Raw genomic sequence first — 22,089 nt, 5'->3', positions numbered from 1 at the left:
TTTCATCAACATTACAAATACCGAATGCAAACTGTTGCAGTATAAGCGAAAGTCAATTTGCATTGTGTTTTGCTCAAATAATAAAATATATATCAAGAATTTAAAATGCAAAAGGCTCTTGACTTAAAAAAAAAAATCTCCAAATGTCAATGCATATGCATTTGTGCATATGTCGGTCTGTTATATACAAGACAAATCCTTTGCGGGATAGGATTTATTGATATGTAATTTAAGACCCATGCTCACTGAAATTTGGTGTGCCGTAATTCCATAATTTTACATTTTCACAGCTATGCAGGAAAATTACAACAAAACACTCGTATGTTGTGCTTTATATGTAACTTTATTGTACAATAAACCACTCACAGCAGTAGTTTTCGTTTAAAAATATAACCATTACCATTTCGTAAAGCGAGTCCATTTACAGTAATTAAAATTGCTATAGTTTGAGAAGGTGTAAGAAAGGCAGTGCAAATTAACAACGACGATAAGAGATATGTCGAATTTGCGGATAAAATGGAAAATAAGCTAACTTTAAAACACTGAACAGAATTAAAATTGAACAAAAAAAGCAACAGTACGTGTTTTAAATACCTTAAAAATATATATACAAATGCCGGAAGACCTACTTGCAAATTAAATCTTGAGACCAAGTAGAACTGCAGTTGGAATTCATACTGCTCACATTTCAGGCAAGAAAAAGGTTCTGGACAAGTTCAAGCTTAAACTTCGCAGTCTCGGTGATGCCACAATCCCAAGCAGTGTGTTTCCTTGGTATAAAACAATGCATAACTTAACCCAACCGGCTCGGTGTCTTATTACGCAGTAACAATGGCTTTGGTTCGAACCTCAGTAAAGTGCTTGCACATTTTCAAAAATGCACACAAGAGCATGATTGCAAGTACAGCATAATCGCACGACATTCATTCGTTTAGGAGCGAGTTTTGTTTTGCTTGTTATAGAAACAACTTACAAAGGGCGACGCTCCTCTCAACCACTGAAGGAGACGGCCTATCGAGTGCTAACCGGCCGTAGACGCGGTGGGTTTCTCCGGGCTCCCGTGTCCCCTCCAACGTCCCAAACACTCTTCTCATGGAATCATCGGTCAAACATCTCCCACTGCAGGGAACCCTCCCCCAAAGAGAGGGTCTTCAGGTCAGCAAGGCTTTCCTACGTAAATAATTGGCATTGCCGTTACTACTTGCCATTTAGAAATGCCGTTTCATTAATATTTCCAGAAGTGACGTTAATATTGGATCCAGCATGCCTCGACGTATCTGCAGTACACTGCAAGTGTCACATTGGTTAAATAAATGATAATGCGACTGTGAACCCACCACTGCCAAGCTACAGTTCTACGTAATGTCAGTGGCATAACACGGCTGGCATGGGCTCAGGTGTGCATGGAAAGAAATGGGGGTCTAATTCTTCCTTATCCCACCATTCGTAGCCCGGTGCCTGGGGGCCCTGCCAGCCCGTGGGTCTCCGTGCAGTTGCACCGCCTGCACACTGGGCAGCTGTGGCCCGCTGTCCACGACAGTAGTTGTTTCTGCAGTGGCGAGAGGTGCTGTTGTTGAAGCGGTCGTGAGAGTGGAACTCAACGAGGAGCTATCTGCCAGTTCCAGGAGGTCATCGGGTGCTTCCTGCAAACCTCTCCCCTTGCCACCCGGCTCGTGATTCACTCTCCCCACACACGCTCCCTGTGGAACCGTGGCAAGCGGCAACAAGCGGCGAATACAATTGCGCGGCGCTTGAGAAAAAGTGTGGGACCAATAATTTTTCCGTTGCTGAAGGGTGGTCTATTTTGTGCTTTTTACTGCAGCTTTTTTGCATGACAAAACAAGAAGTTACATAAATGAAACGATCAATTGAAATCCTACTTTGCATTGTGAATGCAGAAAGCAAAACGGATATTTGTTGACCTCTGGGAGGAGCATTCCATTCGCTGCCCATCAATATTAGTTCAAGATTTCACCTGCAACCAGAAATGCCCAGGTTCATCAAATACGATGATGATTATTAGGATGATGAATAAGTTTTGCAGGTATAACGAGCGTGACCTTTAAGCTGCGTCCGGTTAAGGCTTCACAACCGAGAGATGGTGATGCGAGAAGGATTTGGGGGGCAGTCACTCGCAGGTTCTGGGAGAAGCAAGTCAGTAGAAGCAGGTCATCTTACAGGAGTTGCCTGGCCAGCGCTCACACTTGAACAGATAAACGCACGACGGAAATTTCCCGGCCGTCCGTCTCGGCTTCGCGATTGCGGTTTTTGTGCTCCCATCATCTCTCCTTGCCGTGGTTGCGAGCGATGCGCGCGTTGCACAGGGCTTCCACCAGGTCGTCAAGCCCCGCGGCCTCCTTGGGCTCCAGGAGGTTGAACTCGCGCGCGAAGCACACAAAGTGGCTGAACACGGAGTTGAGGTGGCCGTGGAGGTCCAGGCACACCGTCTCGCGGAAGTGACACCAGTAGATGTGCGCAATCACATGGTACAGCAGCCGGAAGAACTTGCGCACCACCGCTTCGAACGAGTTCGGGAAGTCCCGGCCTGAGGCAGGGGAGGGGAACGCAATGCGGCAATCGCTGCACGTCAGTCAATCGATCGTCGACGCCGCGGCCGCCCGAGGTAAGCTGCCCAATAATCTGTTTGCCCAGCTCTCCGAGAGGTTTTCGAGTTGCACCACGTATTGTTCGCCATGATAGCCGTCCGCGAGCTATACAGTCACAACCGTGAAATGCTACGCGGTAGCAATGGTTCGCCGGTTACTTTGTTGACGAGGTTAATTAACTTGCATCCTACTGGAATATGAGGATCTCTTTTGGAATCACCAACATGACCAAATTACCATAAATGTGCCCACTCTCTTTACATCTGGAAAGCTTAGAAAAGTGGAGCCTCATTAATACTCAGATCGCAGACTGCACCTGGAAATACCAGGCGCAGTCAGCTTGAGCCGAGAGACGGCCATGAGATGGCAGTAAACAAATGAATTCTTGAATGTCTGCACGGCACTACTAGTGAATGTTCCAGACCATTCCAGTTTCCTCCCACATGCCAAACATTAATTACAAAAAGTGGTCAAACATCGTATTGCAGGACCCTCCTCCAAAAACATGTCTTGACGCTCAAATTTTTGTTCCCTGGATAAATAGAGTGCATTAAATAATGAGCATTGCATTACTTATTCACTGCCAAAGGGCTATAAACATTCGCTCTCCCCCACTTGCAGTACCAGTGGCACGACGATACCACAATGATTTGAGTGCAAAGCTTCGTCATGCGCCCGCAAGGTCCAAACACAATCGTCCAAGCTCACCATATTTTGTCGGGAAAACAGATTCATCGGTGATCGTCGTCTGGATGCACGACATGACGTAGTCGACGTACTGTGGACCCGTGCACTTCACCTTCTTCCCCCTCTCATCCTGCCAGAAGTATTGTCTGCAACACAAAGGTAACTCTGCTGTTACCGAACACCTATTTTCATTTATGGAAAAATAAGAATCAGATTTAACCCTCTGGCAATCAAACTTAGTGTGAAGATGTTCAGACACCAAATAGATACCCGTTTAACAGCAAAGGTCCCATGAATATAACTGCTCAACCCGAGCTATTAATACTTTTATACTTGCTTTGCCTTTGTACTGTTCGACTGTTTGGCGCTCTCTGGTCTAACACTGGTAAGATTAGGCCATAAAGAAGGCTCTCGGTGTAGGCCAATCGGTTTCAAAGACAATCAATATATTATCAGAGCATGTTTCTTTGCAAGTTTTGCCCACAATGTGTGGTCAATGCAGACTTGATGCCTTGAAAAGGGGGTTTTCTATTTGGTGTTTGAACATCTCAACAATTAATTTTATTGCCAGCAAAAGGAAAAGAAGCCCCATTCTCGTTTTTTTCTTCTCTCTCATAATTTCGATACTGGAAAAATGTCTCAGACCTATTCTATTGCAGTCTCAACACATGGGAGAGACGCAATAACATCTCCATCGATTTGCACAGCAGGAAGTTAAATGTGCGCTGCACGGATTGTAAAGCGGTACACACACACACACAGACATGGCCACTTGCGCGCTCACACATATACACGTAATTATAAACATGTAGCCATAGTGTAGTATTTTCCACATCTCTACCCTGGAAATACGTGGGGCATAAAATGATTGCATTTGACAACTCGGCTTTGAAATGAGGCAGCCCAGAGAGCGTGTGGGAATCAACCCTACAGTTTCACATTCCAGAGATCAAGTAAGGCATGTGGCCCAACTTTGAGTTCACACATGGAGTTGTTCTCATTTACACACCATTGGGCTTCAAAAGGTATTCGGCTACCATTTTATAGTAGCCCTTTGAGTGCGAAGATCATAAAATGGAACATTATAAGGTCGATAAAAGAACGCACACCCATTAAAGGAATGTTGGTAACCTGTGTTAGAGAAAGAGCTCTCGATGGCAATACGTTGACCCAAACTATCTAAAGTACGTACAGCCCTTTTGCCCATCCACTGCTGGATTAGGGTCACCATCCATGCTGGGCAGGTCGTGGGAGTTATTTGACCATACTTCACCATGCTGGTCAGTGCAGGTTGGCAAAGACTGGGGAGTATATGCAAGTGCATAGAACAACAGTACAGCAATGGCATTTGTTGCACTGGCCTCTCCGACACTAGCATCTTGTTTTATACGCATGTTCGCCCATTCGAGTCATATCCAGGCTCAGCCCTGCTTAGCTTCTGAGATCAGGAACATTCTGGTTGATTTGCGATTGGAAATTGATTCAACAGGACTATTTTTTTTACCAAACAAAAACTACTCATAAATAACGGCATTATTGAACTTCTTTCTGGTGCAATATGCCTATTTATACAGTTAAAGTTGTTCATTTGTGTTCTCAAAGAACAATTTTTGTCTGCCCCCCCCCCTCGCGTGTTCTGTTCCATTGTTGCCTGTTCCTCCGTATGAACAACTTTGTTGTTCATATTCTTAGTTCTTTCGGTAAAGTCACGTTGAAGGGAAACAATAAAATAATACAATATTATTTTATGAGAATTTTTATTGTTTTGTATATATTGTATTATTTTATTGTTTCCCTTCAACGTGACTTTACCGAAAGAACTAAGAATATGAATTACTGCAGTCACGAAAGCTTTAAATCAAAATTTAACTTTGTTGTTGTTGTTCTTCTTGTTCTGTGCTGATGATGTACCACGGATCCCCCTTGCAGACGTAGCTCGTTAAGTGGCTAAATCGGACTTTCCGTGCAACAAACACGGATCAAATTATTTCTTGAAATGCGAGCATATTGGCAGCCACGTTTTAAAGGCGGCACACACCTTCCACACCCCAACCACCCTTACGCAATTGCGCGAGGATCAATATCGTCCGATTCTGCCCGAATCGGCAGCCTGGAAAATACTCCCACACCCGGCACACCGCATCCAGTATACTCGTCGCTACGCCTGTGGCTCCTCCTTAGGTCGCGTGCAATCTACTCCAGTTTACCGGCGGTGAGAAATTAAGCGCTGGCTGCGCGTGCGTATTTTTAGATATTGCTGTCACCAACTGTGACCCTGTGAGCGTGCGCGGAATTTGAGGGCACCCTGGAGGAGCGGCGTTTTGGATTTCGGCGAGTGTTCAAGGGACGGGGTGGGAGAGGGGGGGGATGGAAGGAGAGCGCGGGAAGGGCAAGTGGGGGGGGGGGGGGGAGGCCAGGAAGGACTTACACGTTGCAGGCCGTCATGAGCGGGCAGGTTTCCGCTGTGCAGAATTCCGAGATGGCGCTGTACTGCAGGTTCACGTGTCCAAAGAATGTTGTAACTGCGTGCCAAGGTACACCGCGGTCCAGCCGTAAGAGGACAAAAAAAAACACCTTCACCGTCCGTTTCATTCGATCACACTAAGGGTATTACTTTAAGCAAATATATCAACTTTTGTTAATTTGATTATTTCAACAGAGTGTTGATAGAGCCATACGAAACACCTCGAATAATAATCATTTATAACATTGTATTCAATGACAAGTATGCCAGAAAATGCTTAGTACAGCTGACAATTTACAGGATTGTACATAGTAGAATTAAATTCATTGAAATTTTCTGAAACATTGCATTGTATTAACCGATTATCAGTTACGTTTACAAATAAGTCACCCACTAAAAAAAGAATCGACGAATCGTCATAGTTGGGCATCACAATTTTACTCAACAATGAAGTTGATTTTTGTTCTCACATTGCGGTGAATGCCAGTGGCATCGAGTGGCTGCAGTCGTGATTTGAACCAATCACACAATGTACAACTTACAGCAGAACCTCCTCTTAGCGACGGTAATTTGGTTCCATGAAACCGGTCGTTAAGAGAGTATAGGAAGTACACCTTAAAGGCTGAATTCGTTCCGATAGCATCGAAAGTTACCCTTTTTAACCCCAAAAATGTGCTTTATCATATTTAAACAACGGATATTAATACATAAAAATACTAACGACAGTATAAACCCTTCATATTAAAAGAAACATGGTTAATCAATGCATTAAGTAATATTTACTGTACCTATGTAGTGACATAGAATTGATCGCCAAGTAGCATAGCGATGGGTACTGGCAGGGAAGGGGATCTATAGCTTAAAGCAGCTCTGACTGACAGCAGGCCACGGTGATAGACCCGAGAGGGATCTAGGGGAAAGGTCACGGAAGGGACACGTCAGGAGCCCGATAGTAGGTTCCAGAAGGGGGGCGGTGGCCGGGGTGTAGCGAGGCCACGCTAACAGAATAAAAGGGGACCCCGAGCGGGAGCTCGAGGCTGTCGTTTGGAGTGGGATCCCCGTCTTCGTCGTTGCTGCTGAAGATTGTCACCATTGCTGCCGTCGCCTCGTGCCTTCGTCGCTGTGGTCTCATCTGATATATTGTGCTGCGAGACGTAGTTGGCGGTCTAGGTTCAGCGCCGTCAGTGTCAGACGGCCAGCGTTGTGTTGTCGGCTCGCAACCAGTGTAGAGTTGCATATAAGCGGGAGACAGAGAGTGTGTAACGGTGGAGGGTGTATTGTATAAAGTGTACAAAGTGTGCTCGGTGTTAAATTAAAGAATTGCCTCCAAGAACTTACGTCTCCAAGTCAGTCACTTCACTTACAACAGCCCGTCGTTAACAGGGGAATGGTCGGTAAGTGCACACATTGGGCTCTATGGAGGCACTACACTACAGTACTATACACTACACTATACACTACACTATACACTACTATACACTACAAGACACTACAAGACACTACTATACACTATAAGACACTACTATACACTACTATACACTACTATACACTACTATACACTACACACTGGGCTCTATGGAGGCACTACACTATACACTACAAGACACTAATATACACTATACACTACACTATACACTACACCAAGGGCTCTATGGAGGTACTACACTATACACTACAAGACACTACACTACTATACACTATACACTACACACTGGGCTCTATAGAGGCACTACACTACTATACACTACACTATACACTACAAGACACTACTATACACTACACGACACTACTATACACTATACACTACACATTGGGATCTATGGAGGCACTACACTACTATACACTACAAGACACTACAATACACTATACACTACAATACACTATACACTACACATTGGGCTCTATGAGGGCCGTCGTTAAGCGATTAATCGTTAACAGAGGTGAACGTTAACAGGGGTTTCTACTGTATGCAGACCTAACAACAACAAAAAACATCGACTCAGATCAACAGAATTCCATACACATGTAATTATATTCTTGGTTCTTTCGGTAAAGTCACGTACAAGGGAAACAATAAAAATATAAAACAATACAATTCTCACGAGGTTTCGACTGCAACACAAGCAATCATCATCAGGTGTGAAAACCACAGCAAGAAAATTTGAAAAAAGTGCGTTTTTTTTCTTCAAATTTTCTTGCTGTGGTTTTCACACCTGATGATGATTGCTTGTGTTGCGGTCGAAACGTCGTGAGAATTTTATTGTTTTATAATTTTATTATTTTATTGTTTCCCTTCTACGTGACTTTACCGAAAGAACCAAGAATATGAATCCCTGCAGTCACGAAAGCTTTAAATCACATTTCATTAGTTCAAGAATGTTATCTTAATCTACGTATTGTTCCCCCCCTCCTTCCCGCCTAAATTTACTACTTTAATATTACAGCTTCTGTCCTAGGACGGGCTAACAAGCTAGTTATAAAATAAAGCGCACGTAATAATGAATTAAGGTGATGTATATACGGACTCTGCGAGAGAGTGGCTTAATTCAGATTAGGATTGAACCACGAATGAGGCGATTGACGAAACGCCCGTTAGCATATTGTGCTTGTGATAGTCAATGTTAATTAGTGTGTATTCAATGGCTCCCACTTCCTAAGTCAATATACTTCATCCTTAATGCCACGGTGTAACTTAGCATTGGATGGGACAGCAGTGCCTCCCCTCTGTCCCATCTCTCAAATCAGGAGGGAGTTTGGATTTTCCACAAATTCGAAATGTATTTTGTTTGTAGTGTAATTTAAAGCTACATAAGTTGTCATTATTTATATATACACACACACACACAGACGCAATGAGTTTATAAAATGAATTAAATGAAGGCGAATTTGAATTAAATTAGGTCAACATGGTGACAGGTGCATTTTTATCTCGGTTGGAACATTTTAAATGACATGCATTAACACCATAAGAGCTGAATGCTGTATTCAATAACAGCAAAAATAATGTCAGGGTGTTTGATAACATTAAGGGTTTCTTTGTTACGTAGGAGAAGTTACTAAACTCTTTTTTTAAAGGAAACCGCTTATCTTTGCCCTTTCAACAAGTTGCAAAATTTCCCTCCGTGACTTAACATAACAATGCTAGCAAATGCAGTGAAATGTCACATTCCTAACAATACATAAAAAAAAAATCTTGTTTATACAAAAGACATAGTTATTTTTGCATGCGTTCTCATACTTAAAGAACTGAACACATAAGCGGTACGGCACACACCAGAAGCAGCAGGCTTATGTAATAAAGGAAATAAATTAAAATTCCCCGGCAGGGGAAAATGACCAGGGGGAAAACGCAAACATGCATTTAAGTCCCTGAAAGTATCTACAAATCCATGTAAACAATTTCCGCCAAAAGTGGACAGGAATTCTTGGCAACAGTTAAAACACTGTTTGGAGCACACGGTGGAAATATGTTCGTGCCCTTATTAGGCCATTCGTTTAGATCTTTGAATTCCCGGTGACGCAAAAGCAATTTTGTTTCTCTTTAGCCATCTGGCATGGAATTTAATGTTGGTGCAGCGCAGAGGACAGCAATTCACCACAGAGAGTGTGTAACAATTACTGCCTTGCGCACACCGGCGCGCCGGTTGTATTTTGCAGGGTTGTACGCTCCCCGCCCATCCGTTACCCGGAATGGAATCGAGCGATAAAAATCGTGGACCTACTTTGGGCTCGGTGGGGGGGGGTAGAAGTATTTTCTCAGGCTCAACCACCTACAACTCTTCTCATCAAATGTCCTAACTTAAAACATGTTGGCAAACAGACCCCGGGGCGCCAGGGTGAGCACCATCGCCCACTGCCGTATTCCTTCCTAAAAATACTGTTTTCATAAATCGCCGCTTTCAGCCTCAACCTAACCGCTGCATATTTTTTATATATATAAAAAAACGTGCTTATTTTAAAACACCACTGTGCTTTTCCGTTCCTGTAACTTTAAACGGGGTAAAGAAAGATGAGCTTATGTGAATGAAATGTAATTCCAAGGGACCCCTGAATGAATGATTAAGTAATTTGCCAGATTAATGAAATTTAAGATAGAATGTGCCCCCCCCCCCGCTCCCAACCTGAACCACGCCCCACCTCACCATCCTCACCGTATACTCCGAACATGTACCGATCACACCTGCATTTGCCTCAAATCATTACTTTTCGCCCCTTGCTATAAATGTCCTCCTCCAAATTTTGCTTAGGTAAAACATGTCAACTTTTAACCAATGTCTCATTAGGCACAAGTGCTTGCTATCGAACTTAAACAAAACCCTCAAGGCACTGTGTTCAATTTGATGCAACAAAATAATATATGGGAATACAACGGAAGCGGTAGCGCAGCCCGGGTTGGCTTGGGCCGTAATACGAGGAATGAAACGGGACCCCCAAACCTTTTTCCCTTCTTCCTAGCCTGGCATTTGGGCCCCTCCTGGGCCCATCATCGGTCCTACTGCAGTCACACCACCTGCACACTCAATAGCTACACCACCGAATGGGATGGTGCGTGTGGGAACTTACCCACGTGCCCCCCCCCCTACTTGTCAATAATGAACTCTCGACCCCGTTGCAAACGGACCAACTGCTCCACCACCGAATACCAGAACAAACATTTTTTACCCCCCCCCCCCCCCAAAAAGTAAACGATTTTAACTTTCTCTCCACAGTCCAGCTGTGTGGAACGAGCACAGCTGCCCTGCTGTCGTGCGACGTGCGCTGGAATGCCTTAAATGTCGCGCTGGGCCTTCCGTCGCGCACCCTACCATGCGTGGCGAGCCACTCGTTGAGCTCGATGGAGGGTGGCAGGGTGATGAGCGGACGGAGCTCCGACTCGGTGATGCATGCCCGCACGTAGTCGGGCTCCAGGTAAAGGCGTCGCTCCTCGGGGGCACTCTTCTTCTCGTTCTTCCGGCCACGCCTGGGCGCCAAGGGTTGGCAGGAGTCATCACGATGGCAATACTACACGAGCCCCGTAGCCAGCACGGACTGTCGGCGCAAGCGCCGTTAGCGAGCACCTGTTAAGGCCGGTGTGGTGTACGAGGGGGTCGCGTGTGGCCAGCACCACGCGCCGACCAACTTTGCATTTCCAGTGACAGCATGCACAAAAAGCGCACCAGGAACTCATTTAAGGCAGAGTTGACCTCGTGGAGACCCAGAACTCGTTCAGATATTCTCCATTAATGCTGGCCCGGGATGGCGCGTCCGTCATGGGGGCCTCTTGCCCATACCTCACCATCCTGGCCATTTGTGGTTTGGTAAGGAAGGATGGAGTACACCCAAAATTGAGTCGTTTGGCTCAGAGCAGCACAGCTCATCGACTTGAATACACCCCCTGCGCTCTATGGGCAATTTCCTCAATGGCCAAAATGTTGGTGCACATTCATGATAAATTGACGGGACTTTATTTTAACAGGTAAAAACTAAAATTATGAGACTTGGTCTCTTTTTTTTGGAATGGCAATCTTGATCAGCGAGTGACAACAATGCAGTGCAATGCACGCGGAACGTACAACATGGATTAGCTAACCACGTGCGGGCATGCATCGCCGAGTCTTTAAATTAAAATAAAGTTCACTATGAATGTCGTGGCTTTTGAAACCACACGAATTAGTGTTGCAGTGTTGCGTACGGATCTCTCATACAGATGTGAAATCTGGACAACCAGAGTACAAAGACCCTAGAGAGCAAACTGGATGCAAGAGATGTGTTTTTAATGAGGACATTTCACGGACAGACAAGATGAGTAACGTAAATGTATTACGGATAGCAGGGTGCACAACGAGAAAATAAATAAGAATAATTATGGAAAGGAAAGTTAAGAGTTCTTGGGCATGTAATGAGAAAATAAGAGACTTAAATAAATGTGTTTTGGCTGGGAAAATGATAGGTGCAAGAAACCATGGAAGTACGTAAGCAATGTGAACAATTGGATGCAACTTGGAGTATCTAACACGACGTTCTTGAGTAAATATCGTGGAGAGAACGACATCGAAATCCATGATCGCCAACGTCTTTGAAAAAGATGTCACACAGAGAGAGAATGGCTATTGAAATATTTTGCGACACATTTGAGGTCAGTTTTATCAACTAGTCAACTGCAGTAAAACATGTGCAATCATCCTGATACAGTAAAACCTCCAGGGGTGGCGCTTTGAAGCCAATTATCTGTTGTTGTTTTTTTTACTAAATTACAGATTGTTTTTGACACGCATGCCATGGAAAGCCCCAACACCATCTCAGCCTGGATCAAAAGGTCATTTCGTCCGAGCGCACCAGTTACCCTGATATATAATGAGCATTTCTCCCTTATCAAGCAAGGTGGACACATTATTTCCATCTCAGTCACGGCCCCAAAAGGTTAACGTGCTATGCCCCGGGTTAAAACTAAAAAAGGAAAAACACACTTCACCATTACGCCAATGATTACGCACATCTTTGACATGTCTCTTGAACTGTATGTACAGTCTGAAATCTTGTGCAACCAAAACGCCCTGGCGTTAGAGACGACATTGAAAGCAAAACGAAATGAGCGAGTCTCCCCCCCCCCCACACACACCCCACAGAGCACAGTTTGTGTTTGAAGAGGCCAGAAGCAAAGGGAGCACCCAAAAAGCCCGAGTGACATTCGGGTGAAACCCGCCGAACGGGTTAATGAGCCCTGCAGAGTTTTTATTCTATGGTGGCACACCTCGCCGCAGAAAAACAGGCACAAACACGCAAATACACACTCAACCGGGGGGGGGGGGGGGGGGGGGGGAGCTGACACACCTCGGAGGCGACCGCATTCCTGATTCGTGTGTGCAGTTTCTCTGGGAAATGTTTTCCTTGAGAACGCGAGGCGACATGTTTTGCTCTGCATCGCGTCGGGATGCCAAGTGAAGTGACAGAAAATAATCCGACTGACCAGAGCGAGAGTGAGGACCATGCAGCAGGTTTTAACGTCTATAATAATTTAATATATATTGTTCATCATTATGTTTAACTCTGCCCCGCGTCATGATGCCTGTGAACAGTGAAAGAAAAGAATCCCACTGACGAGAACGAGAGTGAGGAGCATGCAGCAGGTTTTCACGTGTATAATAAAAAAATAATTTACTCATTATTATTAGAGTGCGAATGTCAATCTGCTGCTGGGTGAAGTACTGATAAGAATCCGTGACAAAGACTCGAAGTCTTGTCACCGGGTGTGTATCAGCGCAGTGCACCAACCACTCTGCCGCTGCTATACCGTACGTTAAACACATTATTTAAACGCTACGTATGTCTCCAAATGGGACCAACTTTTAGCGACCGAAGAGAATAATATTAAAAATGAAGATCCAAAAAATGTTACATTAGTACAAAACCTTAGAAAGCGAATATTCATATTCTTGGTTCTTTCGGTAAAGTCACGTAGAAGGGAAACAATAAATAAAAATATAAAACAATACAATTATCACGACGTTTCGACTGCAACACAAGCAATCATCATCAGGTGTGAAAACCACAGCAATTATTTTTTTATTATTATTTTATTGTTTCCCTTCTACGTGACTTTACCGAAAAAAACAGGAATATGAATCCCTGCAGTCACGAAAGCTTTAAATCCAGCATTTAAACGAATATTCCTTAATGACCCTACCAATATGAATGTTCTTGCACTTTGTTGATCTGCTCACTCATCACGGATTCTCCCTCGTCAAGTACCCGGGGAAACCGACTGAACGCCATCATCCGTGTAACAAATCAAACATTTTTTTTAAACTCAAACGCAACACACGAAAAGAGACTCACCTAAACATCTGCCTGCAACTTGCCAACATCGATACGAGACGTCCTGCGGGAACTCATGCGTCTCCGTGCGGAACATTAGCGCGCCACCGCGCTGGCATGCCCGACACGAATGGACGGACGTGTCCACCGGGCGTAACGTTTAACGAGCAAGTAAATAGTTTAATAATATTTAAAATAATTGAATACAATTGCAGCAGCGGCGGCGTCAGCGGTCAAACATCGGGGTTTGCATCGGGCAAATGTCATTTGACGAACAGCGTACGACACAAAATTACTCGACTTGGTCCATCCCGCGTCACTCACGGCATCGAGGCAACCTTTATGCCGCTTCCCATCCCTCCCTCCCTCCCCCCGTAGTAGTTTACATTCAGGTTGGGCTTCTTATTGATTTGAAGCTTTCGTGACTGCAGGAATCCATACTCTCTGATTCTCTCGGTAAAGTCACTTAGGAAGAAAAACAGATCACAATCATCTATTATAATTTTTTCTACCTACGTGACTTTACCGAAAGAACCAAAGAGTACGGTGCTTCTTATTGTTACAATAATCGTCGCCGTCGTCGTTATTATTATTACTACAACCGGCTAGTCGCATTACACAGGCACGCTGTCGTGAGCCCTCGACACGCCACTCACTCCACCACGCGCGCGCGCGCCCCAACCGAGACGCAACTCACCGCAGCACCCTGCCCATTGCGCGGAAAACCATCTTGCAGTGCGCAGTGGATGGAGCTGGCTGGTGCGGAGTAGCCGTCGGGGCTGACTTAGCGAGTGCACGCTCTACCATGATTGTTCGGGCACAACTCCCAGCGACGCCTCCCTACACGCACGCGCGCGCACGCGCGCGCAGAGTACTCTTTAAGAATGTAATGCCATTAATATTTGATTGATTTTTGTTTCTCTCTCTAAAACTTCGTTCGCTTGATAGGGGGTGTGCGCACCAGCCGATTGCCTGCGTTTCGTCGACCGCTTATGCTCACACACACCCCCCCACCACCACCACTCAGCTATTTAGTAAGCACGCAAAGTGAGTTGCTACTGTCCCGCGCACAGTAATCATTAACGTCTCCCCTCCGCCGACCCCACCTCCTCCTCCCACGCCTCAGTGCCTCCCCACTCCAACAGGCCACCAAAAACCCAGCCGCCTCCTCCCTTCCCCTCCGTGGCGACTCATTGGCTCCTGGAGACCCCCGGCGATGCGCCGTTCGCAAGGCGTTGGGCGGCGCGCGTCTCAGAGAATTCGGTTCGAAACTTTCAGCGGGGCCGGGCGAGTGATGGGCCACATGGCACGGGGCAATGTTCGGTGCGCGTAGGAAACGGAGGCTGTGCGCCGCTAGAAACCCTTCCTTGAACGAGGGCACACACTTTGTATCGTCTGCATTTTAAAACTAAAACACATTTTAAAAAAAACCCTCCCCCACCTACATGATGGCGTTTTTTTAAATGCATTTCAGGCCCACGGGACTGCTTAAAAATATCGAGTTGTTTTCTCCATTTGATTTGTACACGTATTAGAAAAAAACAACTAATGCCTATATTAATATTGATTGCAGGAATTCATACGTTTTGGTTCTATCGGTAAAGTCACGTAGATAGAAAAAAAACTCACGACGTATATAACCACCACAAACGTTTATATAACCTTTAGTTACAGTAGCTCTCATAATAATTCATAATAATACATAACTCATGATAATTCATAATAATACAGAAGCGCTCTTGCTATATTTCCTTAGTAGTCCGCCTGCTGTATTGTTTCACCCGAGGACGATGGCTTGTGTTGCTATCGATTTATTTATTAGTTATTTTTTTCTATCTACGTGACTTTACCGAAAGAACCAAAGAGTATAATGTATATATTGTGCAAGTAAAATATATTGTCAAACCGTTGATAAATGAGGCCCGCGCTGTCTGAAAATGTAACTCAAATAGAAATGTAATGCTTTTACAAAAGCTGTATAGTTTGTAAGAATACGGTCAGAAACGTCAGATTAACACGTCGAGAATTGCGAATATTTATCGCAATTCTCACTCGTTACACTGTCAGCCAATCTGTGGCGCTGCCAAAAACGTGGCACAAACAACACATACCGGCCACTCCAATTGATGCATGCGTGTGTAACAGTAACGAGAGTGAGGCGAGGGGACTGTCGTCCCATCCCCCCGGTGGCCAAAGCTGCGAGTTGGGGCTCCCTTGACAGCTACCATGAGATGTTTTCAACAGTATTGGGTCACCACCTGACCGATTTCCGCACCCCCCCCCCCCCCCGAGCTGATAACGTAGTTACGGCCACTGATGTGTAACAGGCAATGCTTTGTACCCGATGGGAACACGCACACACAACTACTACTACTGCTGCTATACATTCAAGGGGGTTTTTGGACCTTATGCCTGCTCGGAAAACCAATACCGCCACTGGAACCATCGAATCCGCGTGCTTGCCGTCACGGCGACGAGTGGCGCGTGCGTGCGTGCGCGTGTCAGCGCGAGGTATCGCGCCGCGCTGATCGACCCCTCCACCTTCGGACAGCCCGGGTCGCACGCACGACGCGACGCAGCACGGCGTCTTTCGGGAGAGCTGAAGAATGGACGAGGCCGCAGCCGAAGCGACAGGCCGACAGTCGACGAGCCCTCGACCGCGCGCGTCAAAATGCTTTGCCTCTTTTGAAAACGCTGACGCAATGCCAACTTTTTTTTCCCCCCATGGTTTTTGTTATTTAACTTTACGCAGGAAGGCTTAGTTTTTGCGGCTAGTGGTTTCCATCTATCTCACACGGCCAAGGACGAAAATACAGAGAGGAAAACATTTATTATTTAGCTATTTCAATGGTCGTCTTCATGGAAACTGTTTTAAAAGTACCCAAAATGAGTGTTATTTACTTTAAGTAATTGATGCTTATCTACAGTGGCACGTGCATTGTTTAAATGGCCATAAGTTAAGTGTGAAGAGCACAACAGGTTTCAATAAGAATTTGTAATTGGGTGAAATGCCTCTCATCCGCGACAATGTGGATGGCTATATTGCATGCAGATCCTGATATCCGCATTCATCTGTGGAAGTTGCGCCTGTTATCTGCACAGCTATCTGTGGATAACCCCCAGGGTCGCAGGACGAAATTGCTGCCACTTCCAGAACACATCAACGAGTCATTATCAGCAGATAATGGTGGATAATATATATAACTTTCCCTGTGTACGCCTCGAACGTAAGAATCAACGCACAGATACTATACATTTCAACTGATTAATTGATGCAAATAATAGGAAGAGTGGATAAGTGGCAAACAGATGAGAGGTTCTTATCTATAGAACCACAACACATCTATACTGTATTTAAATAGATGATATCAGTCTTTGTTATTCCCTTATTTTCAAACGTCAAGTTAGCAAGGCCTTGCGTTGGGACGCTGTCGAAGAATGCAGCGTGGAATAGTAACGTGAGAATGCAAATGATTGGCGACAATAAAAGGCGAATTCTTTTCCGTTTTCAGCAGTTGACATGGTGGGGGGGGGGCACTGCGAGAGCGTCTTAATTGAACCGAACAAGAGCATGGTGTTAGCAGCGGTCACAACGAACCCGCGGCACACAGCAATTTCGCCAAATTATTAATCGGAATGACATCGGCTTAACAAGCACAGTGGCGCCAAGGGCCGACACCAAGCACACAACTACAACAACAACCGCCATTCGCCACTAAGTGGCGGTGACGTCACCACGACGCTTGTGCCAGGCCATGTGCACCTTGAGGCCACGTGAAGTGTCGAACGCCCGCTGGCAGGAGGTCACGGGGCAGACCCAAGTGCCACGGGTCGACTGACTGAGATGACTGGCTGATGCACCACCTGTGTCCCCTACTGTGCCAACCTGCTGTGCTTTAGCCACCCGGCGCTCCGCTCGTTGTTGTGAGCGTCGCTCCTCCGCCCTCCGTTGTTGTTGGAGGGCGACTACCTCCAACTGCCCAGTAGCGTCCTTCACGAGCCTCCTCCACAGAGGCCGATCTTGACACCGCTGGTACCAGTCATCGGCAAGTCCACTCCGCTCCACGTCCTCCTGTACCACATCACTCCATCTCTTCTCTAGCCCGTGTCGCGCCCGCTTAGCCCCCTCGATCCGGCCGAACAGAAGCTGTTTCGGCATGCGGTGGCTGGGCATGCGGGCTGCATGACCCAGCCAACGCAGCCTTGCCTGCCGGAGGAGCTCACCGATGGAACCGTGCCCAGATCTTTCAAGGATTTGTGAGCTCCTCACACAATCCAGCCTGGTTAAACCCAGGATGGATCGTAGGCAGGCCAGCTTAAATGTTTCTAGCCGGCGAAAATGTTCCATTAGGATGGTCCACGTTTCGCAAGCGTAGAGAAGGGAGGGAATGACCGTGGCCGAGAAGACCTGAAGCTTAGTGCGGAGCGACAGACCAGGTGGCTTCCACACAGCGTTACGCAACCGATAAAAAGATAATGCCGCTCGACTGATTCGGAGTGAGACCTCTGCTGCTAAACTGGAGCACACACACACACTCTCACTCGTGGCCTCAGCTGTGAGCCCTTCCAACGCCGAGCAAACCACCGCTTTCCGAAAATCGGCATTTTTATATCGACGACAAAGCCGTCGTCTCCAGACGGGACCCGTGTCTGCGCACTCAACCAGGGGCCTGCGTTGTTGTCATCACCGGAGCAGGTGCGGCGGGCGCCGTCACGAAATGACACGTGGGCGACGGACACGCGTGGCTCGTCAATAATGGAAAGGCGACGCGAGCGTCAGAATTTTTCTGCCGACGTGCGCAGAGCTCAAGGATTATGTATTCAAAACAAACATTTCCATTGCGTGGTGGGGAGGGGGGGATTAAATAAGCATCGTGCGCTAAATAAAATAACACCGACGTAAATTTAAATTAAAATCCAGTCGTCACATTGAATGGGAAGGCGAGCTCTACGTTATCAGAAATGTAAAGGTGGTCAAAGGTGCAGCCCCTGTAATTGCTTGCTCACCGCCGGAAGAAAAGGTCTCATCTCCAGGGAGCTCCAGAGAACTGCTCGAGTTGGTAACCTTGGCCTCCGCTTTCACGCCGGCCAGGCGTCTTGGATGTTGTGCGAGCACCCGCACGACTCTACCACACGCCAGCTGCCGATCGACTAACTTGTGGTGTTTCCAATTACACTGCTAGGTGGAAAGAGGAGGAGGGGATTTAATAAACTTGCCCTATTGTTTCATTTGCCATGCCATGTGATCGACTCGGTGACCCCTGGATTGCAATTACAGCGCGCTATCCATTTAACACGACGGCAGCGTCCTCTATTATAAAGCATCAATGGCGATATCACCGCTACGATTCTCACACGACTGTGTGACGTACGTACTACGTGGGACTTCTTTCGCACCGTACGCAGCCAAAGCGTGCCAGGTCTGTGCGAATAAAACTGTGCGCAGCGCGAGTGACCTTGGCAGAGTCGCACTACGGGGTGGGTCACCGAGCAAGGGCTCCGAGCAAGGGCACCTGATGAGAATGGAATGTGGCCACAGCCATCACACTACATTTGCCTGTGCCTCGCGCTGTGTGCACACTCCTATCGGCAGTGGTCTATGGTAAACGTCTGAATGAATCCTGGGCTTCTCGTAGGTCGACTCAGCCTCACATGAATACCTGGTAAGGCGTGTAAAAAAAACAACACAAGGACCAACCACTTGGGCGTGGTGCTGACCATATTACCCTCTCGTACACCCTGCCGGCCTTTTTAGGTGCCAATTGCACACTTGCCTAACAGCCTATGAAGGCTACATGGGGGGGGGGGGATCTTGGTCTTTGTACAGCCATATCCTTCCTTGGCTTTGGGCCACGCGTGGGGGCCACACTTCAGGTCCCCACCTCCACCTGGAGTGGGGTGCAGCCATCCTTACGCGGACTAAAGTGACGTTTTTCATGCGCACTCGGTAATTATAACTCCTCCATGTTGGAACCACAGCGACACCCCCCCCCTCCCCACCGCCTGTCTAAGGACGTTCAGCGGCGAAGGGCAATAAGGGAATTGCGATAAAATATGCAAACACCGGCACGCAAGACGCAAGTCTGGAAATATTCCGTCGCAAAGGGGCACATGGAGAAAATGTATCAATCTCTCCAACGCCTCCTCACATTACAACGAAGACGTGCGAAGGATTGCCCGTTTCGGGGACAATCGCTCAAGAAAAACACAACATTCTGCCAGCGGAGCGATCCGTCGCTCTGCGTATCTTCATGCGCGCTGCGAGGAACGCAGCTGCAGAGTTCACACTCGGTTCATTCGAGGCTTCACGAGAAAAACAACGCTTTAATGACCGGTCATGCTCCAGTAAAACAGCGATACTGCCCAGCCAGTCTTTACCAGTCGCTCGGCTATGACTGAACATTCCGATTAGACTCTTTGATTCGGTGGGAAAATTAAAGGCCACGGTCCAGTTCCATTTCCCTCTGTGGCTGTTACGGTGTTGCCTATTCCATCGCAGGAACCTGACATATGGTGTCACCTTGGGGAAGCATTCATCCAGCAGTGGATTGAGCGTGGCTGATGTTGATGACGATGATGCTATGGCGAGCACAAGTAGCATAAAACAAACAAGTTTCGAGTTTATTTTGTCGAACCGGATGAGAACCCAAGAGACCAGGATGATTTAAATTGCAAGAGCCACATTGGGCATTGAATATTGTAATTTTCAAATGTGTCAAATGTGAACCATGACACTGGCATACAATGGCCTACTCTTGGGAATGACGTCAGAGGATCTTTAACGTCCACTCTGAGGCAGACGGTGCTAAGTATTGCCGGCATCTTTACACTGAGGCAGACGGTGCTAAGTATTGCCGGCATCTTTACACTCACAGCAATAATCACGGGGGCTGTCGGATATCAAACCGTGTACCTTTTCAACAAGCGGAGAACACGCTACTGCTAGACCATGTCACTACCCAATGCCACCAATGATCAATTGACAACGATCTGGCCAGTTACATGAAATTCCAAAGTGGAATTTTTCCCGAGTAAAATTTATGTATCATTCCTTTAGTCCCACCAAGGCTGCGTGGTATTCCGCAAATGGACCGCGCAGCACAATCCGCAGCTGTACTGCACTTCTATGCTTCCCACGTCTACACTCCGCACGTTCGCCAAACCCGCGATGACCAGCGTTGTTTAAAGGAGGGTCAAATAACCCATCGCGATCCGCGTGGCATGGGGACGCCATGCGGACTTGTACGTGTGCACGTTTTGTTGCGAGCATCTGAACCGACGGCAGTGGGGGGGGGGGGGGGGGGAAGGTTCGCAACGGAGAGCGCCGAGAGGGTTCGCGTGCCAAAACTGGCGCTCAGTTCGTCATTCACGTGGCACCGCACCGGCCAACTTGTGCTGCAGACTGCACTGGGTGCCCCCGCGAGCTAACACGCTGCGATGAAAGTCGACTTTGCGCCACTCACAGCCATGGGAAGTGTTCTGCCCCTGCGTGGGCTCCCTGTGCACACAGCAGGTGCAACGCATTAAGGAATGGTTATCCAAAAACGATGGTGGGGGGGGGGGTACCGGTAACAGCTCTCTCTCTCTCTCTCTGCCTGCTGTTGAACCCATTTTGCTGAAGGCGGAAGATTGCCTATGCATCGCCGAGCCGTAAAATACTTCCAAATACGACGGTGGAACCAAGGTCGCTTTAATTATTTAAGTCCACTTGGCCTGCGCGCACCGGCATGAACGAGCAATTAGCGCTCACGGGCAAGGCCCTGGCGGACGCGCGGACGCACGCACGACAACGACGCCTCGTGTTTACCCGTTTCCAAAGCAACAGCATTCAACGTGTTGACATTTTTGTTTGTTTAAAACGACATTAAACACCCCCCCCCCCTGCATAATAGCGATGTAACCACGCTTTGCGCACAGCAACACCGCCGATGGATTTCTAATCCGGCGCTTGGGCTTCGTGGCAAAGGGCAACGGGGCTCGAGAAGTGGACGCAGTCGTCGGCCGATCTGGAGAAACCAACGCAGCATCCCCGCTGCCCGCGCCTTGGTTGCCTTCGTTGTCCGCGTGCTTTACGCGAGCCCTGTCCGAACATTTGTAGGGGATCCTTTTTTTTTTCTCAGGAATCATGCTTTTGCCGTGCTGTCGCGACGTGCCAGTCGGGACATGCGTGATTAGTTGTAGATGCAATGACGGTTCTCTGACATGACAGAAATTCTGAATTTCGGTGGCCCAGTGGCTTTGACATCCTGCGCCACCGCGACCCCAAGTTCGATTCTCGCCCATGGCTAACGCGAGTGACGGGTGATATCTCAACCGGCCCTAGGCCTCCGTTGTACCCACCTGCACTGACCATGGTGGTGAAGTGTGGTCAAACAACCCCCCATTGCCAACCCAGCATAGGGAGGCATTCATTTAGCAGTGGATTGACAAGGGCTGTAAATTGTTATTGTTTCAGATGATTTAATATTTAAACAGCGTATGACTCATGGATGACATTTGTTTAAAACAAATTTGACGAAGGAGCTGCTTCCTGGAAGG

At 47.0% G+C, this 22,089-nt stretch overlaps 1 protein-coding gene across 6 annotated transcripts in view; it reads right to left on the bottom strand.

The window, feature by feature from the left end:
• Positions 1–324: 324 nt before the first annotated feature.
• The window catches only part of LOC116939981 (MOB kinase activator 2-like), a 54,966-nt gene continuing 33,201 nt past the window's right edge, over positions 325–22,089 (bottom strand). For 4 of the 6 annotated variants that reach the window (XM_032949128.2, XM_076065391.1, XM_032949126.2 and 1 more), the window contains exons 2-5: positions 10,563–10,717; positions 5,722–5,815; positions 3,315–3,439; positions 325–2,545 (exon numbers count right to left, since the gene is read on the bottom strand). In XM_032949128.2, the coding sequence (XP_032805019.1) occupies positions 2,280–2,545; positions 3,315–3,439; positions 5,722–5,815; positions 10,563–10,717 (640 nt within the window). In that variant the 3' untranslated portion in view covers positions 325–2,279. Of the gene's footprint in view, positions 2,546–3,314; positions 3,440–5,721; positions 5,816–10,562; positions 10,718–13,572; positions 13,901–14,248; positions 14,632–22,089 lie in introns of those variants that run through there. The other 2 variants (XM_032949125.2, XM_032949127.2) reach the window with 2 other exon arrangements.

Source organism: Petromyzon marinus, chromosome 7, assembly GCF_048934315.1.
Source record: "Petromyzon marinus isolate PM22_M1 ecotype Great Lakes invasive population chromosome 7, UKy_Petmar_22M1.pri1.0, whole genome shotgun sequence".
Classification (NCBI taxonomy): Eukaryota; Metazoa; Chordata; class Hyperoartia; order Petromyzontiformes; family Petromyzontidae; genus Petromyzon; species Petromyzon marinus.
This window is presented reverse-complemented; position numbering and strand designations above follow the sequence as displayed.